The sequence below is a fragment of the Diplotaxodon limnothrissa genome, linkage group LG8 (assembly GCF_057381915.1).
Source record: "Diplotaxodon limnothrissa isolate DT_005_m linkage group LG8, D_limnothrissa_male_GT1.1, whole genome shotgun sequence".
Lineage (NCBI taxonomy): Eukaryota > Metazoa > Chordata > Actinopteri > Cichliformes > Cichlidae > Diplotaxodon > Diplotaxodon limnothrissa.
The window spans coordinates 14,425,391-14,431,603 of record NC_140603.1 but is presented as its reverse complement, the minus strand read 5'-3'; the positions used below and the strand labels follow the sequence as shown (position 1 = coordinate 14,431,603).

Below are 6,213 nucleotides of genomic sequence, written 5' to 3'. Positions count from 1 at the left end.
TTACAGGGATTGATTTATTCCTCATGTCTGACTGTGGTTTACACACATTTGGTACAATTTATTTTCATATTCAGCTGATGTATTAAATGTAAATATCTTCTCAGTGTCTTGACTCATCGCTGTAAAGCCTTTTGGAGCTATTTTTGATAACACGAGGCCACGTCTAGCAGTACCATAGACTGTGAATTAATTGCATTGTTCTTATACATTGTAAAGTTCCCATTAAAACATCAAATAAAATGAGATGGAAATCATAGTTTTTGTTTTAGCTAGATATGCAAAAAAGCTCACTGCACACTGACTGAGGTGTAAAGCTGTTTTTTGTGTTGCAAGTGCTGCTGGAGTTCTAACCTTTTCAGACTTTTTTAAGTATCAAGGTGTAGCAGAAACCTCGACTGTGCTTCTATTTTTTTCAATTATCATGATCACCTTTTGTGTATGAGAGATAAGATTGTTATGTTTGGCTGAGTTAGCATAACCCCCTGTCATTAGTTATGATGTAATATAATGAGCGTATGGTACTATCTTGGGTTGTTAAGCTAGATTGTTGAAGTATTATAGAAGAGCAGCTATTCCAACTGTGTGCTCAAGAGGGCGCCGTTGTCCATAGAATTGTACCGTAGTTCTTTGATAAGGGACTGAATTAATACAGTATAAAGGATAAATAGAAACAGCGGAGTCGCTTATAAAACTGTTACTGTTACCCGTACTTCATGTTTTACCAAGCTAACTTTAGATACTAACAGGTTAGCAGGCTAAGAGCGGTCAAATATGCACCAGAATACATTTACTGTGACATGTGGTGGTGATAATACACATTTATTCACGATTGGTATTAAGTGAAATCTGAAGAAAGAGTTTCCACACATGAGTTTTGTTTGTGTTGTGGAGTCATGGAGAGGTTGTTGGTGGATACAAGCAACAGCTGACAGTGGAGGGGAAGAAAAGATGGACGGCCAGGACCAAAATTCAAATCAGCTTCAGGAACGAGTTCAAGCTCTGACAGGAGAAAATGTGAGTAAGACCTTTCCCATTTGTCTTCTTACTAAGTATTCTCGCTTTTGGCAAGGTAGCTTTACCAAAAAGGGTGAAATGATCACACAGCAGCAAAACTGGAGGCCTTGAGACTAGTGCTTTTTATGTTTGCTTTCTTCCAAAGAAATTAACAGTTTCGAAGTTTTATAATGGGTTCATTTTAATGGACAAAGAAGAAAAAACAACCTAGAAAAAAATAACTGATTAAATAAAGTTCTAAATGTATTTGCATGTTATTGAGTGAGATACCTGATCTCCTTTAACCCAGCCACAACTGGCTGTGTGCCCATGTGGTGCACAGCCAACCAACCAATTGATCAATTAATGATACTCCTGATCGTAACTGTTATATTTATAGAGCACACCTGTCCACAGAATTCTAACCTTTCCAAAGAACGTCAGGGACAGGATTTTACACCTGCACAAGGCTGGAATGAGCTACAAGACCATCAGCAAAGAAGCTTGGTGTGAAGGTGACAACTGCTTGTGGGATCTTGTAAGGGTCCCTATGCACATGTGTAGGCAAACTTATCTGTTTGATTCAGAGAAGTCTTGGCAGAAAAGTTGTGTGGTCAGATGAAACCAAAATTGACCCGTCATGTTTGGAGGGAGGGAAATGCTGAGTATAACTTAAAGGACACCGTCCCCACAGTCGAGCACAGAGAGGTGGAGGCATTATACTTTGGCGCTGTTTTTCAGGGGATCAAAGAATTATTTCCCCCTCTGTATAAAATGTGTGCGTGTATAGTTGCAGTGGCGTGGCAAATACGAGCGTGTCCTCACCAAAGTGGGCTACCTGGAGACCAGACTGAGCCACCTGGCCAGCTCCAACACAGACCTGTCCTGCAGGCTGGTCCAGAGTGAAGAGGAAAGACTGAAGGTGCGTTAAACAAACATGAGTCATAATTTAATTGTGAGTGTATACTACAGAACTAACCTTTTTATTTTCTCTCCCAATGTCTGTTTAGATCTATAAGGAGCTTGTAGAGGAGAAACTTAAGGCTAATAAGATAAGAGAACAGTATGAAGAAGAGACATTTGAGCTGAAAACCAAGGTGAGGGTTTTTCTACAAATCCTTCCACAACAAGACTGCTGGCAGGATCATCCTGAATCACCTTTTCTACACTTTTTTTTCCTTCTCACTCTGGTTAGGTACTTAACCAAGAAGGTGTGATAACAGAGCTGGAAATAGAGCGAGACAGGTTGCTCAGGGAACTGCAGTCCACTGAGACATGCCTGAAAGGGAAAGAGACTAGTGGCCAGGACTTGACTGAGGAATATGCCACACTAAAGAAGAACTACCAGATTCTGGCTGAGGTCCACGATAAAGAATTAGCCAAGAGTGGAGCGCTCACAGCAGAGCTGCTGGTGCTGGCCCAGGCCCAGGACGCCCTCCGCAGGCAGCTGGAGGAGCAGCATCAATGTGTGAAGACCAGCACCGAAGGTCTTCATGGGGAGCTAGACAGGGTGCGGGCTTTGATCACCCGCATGTCACATGACACAGTCAAGGTGAGGCAGTAAATATCGAGCTCCACCATAAGGAGCAACTTTAAGTTGTTAGAATTAGAATACAGATTCTCATGTTTTGTTATGTTGTTCATTTGAAATGCTTGTATGTTGTATTGACAGCCTGAGGAACAAGCAGAGATGGAGAAGGAGCAAAAAAGCATGCAGAAAACTGTGAGTCCTTAAGTTTCAAAATAGTAACCGTCGAAGTTTATAAGTCTCTGACTGCCTCCCTCAGCTTTTTCATTCATCTTCCTCACGTAGCTGCTTGAAAACCAAGATGAGATCAAAGACAAGCTGGAGGAAATGAAGAGCAGCTACAAGGAGCAGCAGAAGAAACTGGAGGAGAAAGTGTGCGAGTGTTTGTCATTTACTTGTGCAAAAGCTCAATGAAAATAAAAGATCATTATCTTTGCATTTCCAGTCAGGATGTAGTGCGTCCCAGTGTTTGCCCCACATGCATCTGCTTTGTGGTTGCCTCTTTGATTTTTTTCTGCTAAGCTGTGGCTTTACTTGCTCTGTGCATGTGTGATGTGGTCTCTTTGCTTCTTCTCTGTGGATTTGTGCTCTCTTGTGGTCGTGGCCTGTGTTTGGTCACCAGGGTGGCGATGGGTAAAGAGCACCAGCAGATCCACAGAGCGATGCACGTTAGCCAGCAGAAAGTCTCTGAGCAGAGTGCGGTGAGCATTCCTGGTTATTACCACTGTTTATATGCTGATTTGTAATGCTGTGATAACTTTGTATATCCATCCCTTGCTCTGTTTAAACTTTAAACTTTATAGGTGGGGGGTAATGATGTTCTGTATGTGCTGTTTCCTTTGAAGGCCCTGATGTGCTCTCAGAGACAATTAAAGGAGGCAGAGGAGGAGAACTCCAAGCTGCAGCTGCAGGTGAAAGAGCTGATTGAGGAATATCGCACAAGGCTCGTGTGCTACTTACAGGACATAGCTGTGAGTAACGGCACACACAAAGCAGGTTTGATAGTAAGACGTGGCAGTATTGATAAGACCTCTGCTCTGTGTAATCCAGGACTACATCGATGGGCTTGAAGAAAGTAAAAGGCCGTCAGAGCCGAGTAAGATGAGAGGATTCATCGACAGCATGCTGCAGGATGTTCGTTTATCCTACAGGGCGAGGGAGGAGCAGCTCGCCACTGCTGCTCGCTCGTATAAGAAGAGACTACAGAGGATCACCCAAACTCATCATGCCCTCCTGATTGCATACAGGTGATGCTTTCTTTGTTTCATTCCTATTTGTTTAGACGTGATTGTTTATGAGCTGCAGTTTAACAATGGTCTGATCCATTTACTAAAATTTATTGTAGTGTGTATGAAAACGTTCCCATAATTAGAGACAGCATGTAGGACATGCTAAAGCTTGCACATAGAGCATAATATAACACGACTACTTTGGATTATTTTGTTGCAAAGTTATTCTAACCCGGCAATGTCCGATCTTTGTTTGAAGTCTGTGGGCGGGGCTGAACTCAAGCACTGCCATCAGCGGTGTAATAATACCTGGTTTGTTCCTACATGATGGTCTTTAGGCTTCAGAGGGAGCAGATCTTGGCCAAACCAGAGAATGGTCTTGATCCCGGACCTCCAGAAGCCCACTTCAACTTGGAGCCAACTGAACTGAAAGATGCAATGGAGAAGGAGCTCCAACAACTGCACCAGGACAAAGCAAGGCTGGAAGGTCAGCTGCAGGCGGCCTGGGAGCAGGTAGCACAAAGCAAAAGTCTGCTTTGAAGTGGAATGATTTGCTTTTGTTTTGTCTCGTGAGTGCTTATTTTCGGTCTGTAGGGAGTCGTCTTTGTTTCCATACTTCCCGTATTAAGAGACTTTCTTTTGTTGGGAGTGGTGATACTGAAAATATTGACTTTAAAGTTTGTACTGCTGTTTCACTGCTGCAGAGGTGGATTCGGATCATGTAACAGCACTCATATATAAAAGTCGCTGCTCTGAATCAGTTTTTTTTCTGACTTGGTGCCATGCAGAGCCGATTTTACTTAAATACGCTTTCAGAAAAAATAACTATTTGAGAACATGAGTGTAAATCAGAGAAATACTCACTGACTTCTCTAAAATGAGAAGTTTAGACTTGTTTCCAGTTTAAGGAAAGATTACACTTACTGACACCTTTATTATTGTTCAACTACTTGTTAACACAAAAATCAATTAGCCAATCATAGGGCAGCAATTTAATGCATTTAAGTATAGAGTCATAGTCAAGACAAGAAGTTTAAACTCAGGATAAACTTAAAAACGATGGGCTGCACCAGCAGAAGACCACAGTGAGCAAAGAACAGGAAACTGGGGCTGCAATTCACATAAGATCCCCGAAAACTGGACAACAGAAAAACATTTCCTGGTTTGAGAAGTCTTGAGCCTGTCTCTGAACCTTGCATAAAAACAAGGTGAAAGCATGGATCCATTCTGCCTTGTATCAGCTGTTCAGACTGGTAGTGGTGGTATAATGGTGTGAGGGATATATTTTCATACAGAGAGGATCATTCCTGATCTTAAGCCTGACTTTTCCGTTTTAGGTGGCTACGTTCAAAATACCCATGCAAAATATAAACCGTCAGCAGTAAGTGTCACTGTTTTTTTTTCTTGCTCTTATTTTTATCAGATAACAAATGTGGTCAGCTGTGCATTTTGTCAAATAAATGTTTGAAAAATGTGACTTTACCAGGCTGGACAAACCGGAGCAGCGATTCGAAGAATCCTGTGGTGACATAAGAAAACAGCTGAAGGAGCCCACTGACTCCACACCGGTAAACAAATCACTATTTTCAGCTTTTTATACTGTCTGATTACATACTTAATATGAAACAAAATGCTAATAAAAGGTTATTTGAAGATTTCATTCCTTCAAACAGGTGTCCTTTGAGAAGGAGCGTGCCCTTCTCATGACCAGAGTGACAGTTGCAGAGGCTCAGGTGCTGGAGTTGCAGGACTATATTGAAAAGCACCTGAGCAGGTCAGGAAGTAGCTTGATGTGTAGGTTATAAAACGTCGGCTCTCAGACGCATGCTACATTGGTCTTGACTACTGATTGCAGGTATGAACAAGAGATCGCACATCTGCGCGGATTACACGGGACAGTAGAGGAGGCGGGGCGTTCCCAAAGCGCCAAATCAGCTCAATGCTAAGGAAACAAGTAATAAAATTAAAACATCAAAATAAAATTAAATATATAACATTATGAATTTGTAAAATTCTCTTTTTTTTCTCAGATCTCAATATACTCAGTATAAGTGTATTTAAATAGCTCATTTTAAGCATTTAAACCTGTCCCATCAGTAGGTGGTGCTGCGAGCACTGATGGTCCCCGCTATGAAAGCGCCCGTCCTCTCAAAGAATCTGGCCTTGAGAAAAAAATGCCTGGAATGTTTGTAGAGCTTATGTCAATTTCACGAGCTCGGGAGAAGAAAGCGTTGTGACAATGAGGGGTCACCGTGGTGAGAATAATGTCATTACATGTTACCCAGACACATGCACGCCTGTGAATGCTTTCCCCTCAATACAGCGTTGAGAACTGTCAGGCAGACAAGCCAGGCTTTTTCCAGAATGAGGGTTCATATTTATAACCTCAGTGATGGTGTGAATGGGCAGCTATTCCCTTTAAATCCCTTTAACAGTGAAAGGGTCTGCTTTTCTTTTCTTGTG

At 42.0% G+C, this 6,213-nt stretch overlaps 1 protein-coding gene across 1 annotated transcript; it reads left to right on the top strand.

The window, feature by feature from the left end:
* The first annotated feature begins 948 nt into the window (after window positions 1-948).
* Window positions 949-5,696, top strand: ccdc78 (coiled-coil domain containing 78). Its single transcript, XM_085361810.1, has 14 exons — window positions 949-1,014; window positions 1,784-1,915; window positions 2,004-2,090; window positions 2,189-2,545; window positions 2,666-2,716; window positions 2,807-2,895; window positions 3,144-3,222; window positions 3,367-3,492; window positions 3,572-3,768; window positions 4,089-4,263; window positions 5,088-5,131; window positions 5,237-5,318; window positions 5,424-5,524; window positions 5,606-5,696. The coding sequence occupies exons 1-14, from the start codon at window positions 949-951 to the stop codon at window positions 5,694-5,696; spliced, it is 1,677 nt and encodes a 558-aa protein (XP_085217936.1).
* Window positions 5,697-6,213: the final 517 nt, after the last annotated feature.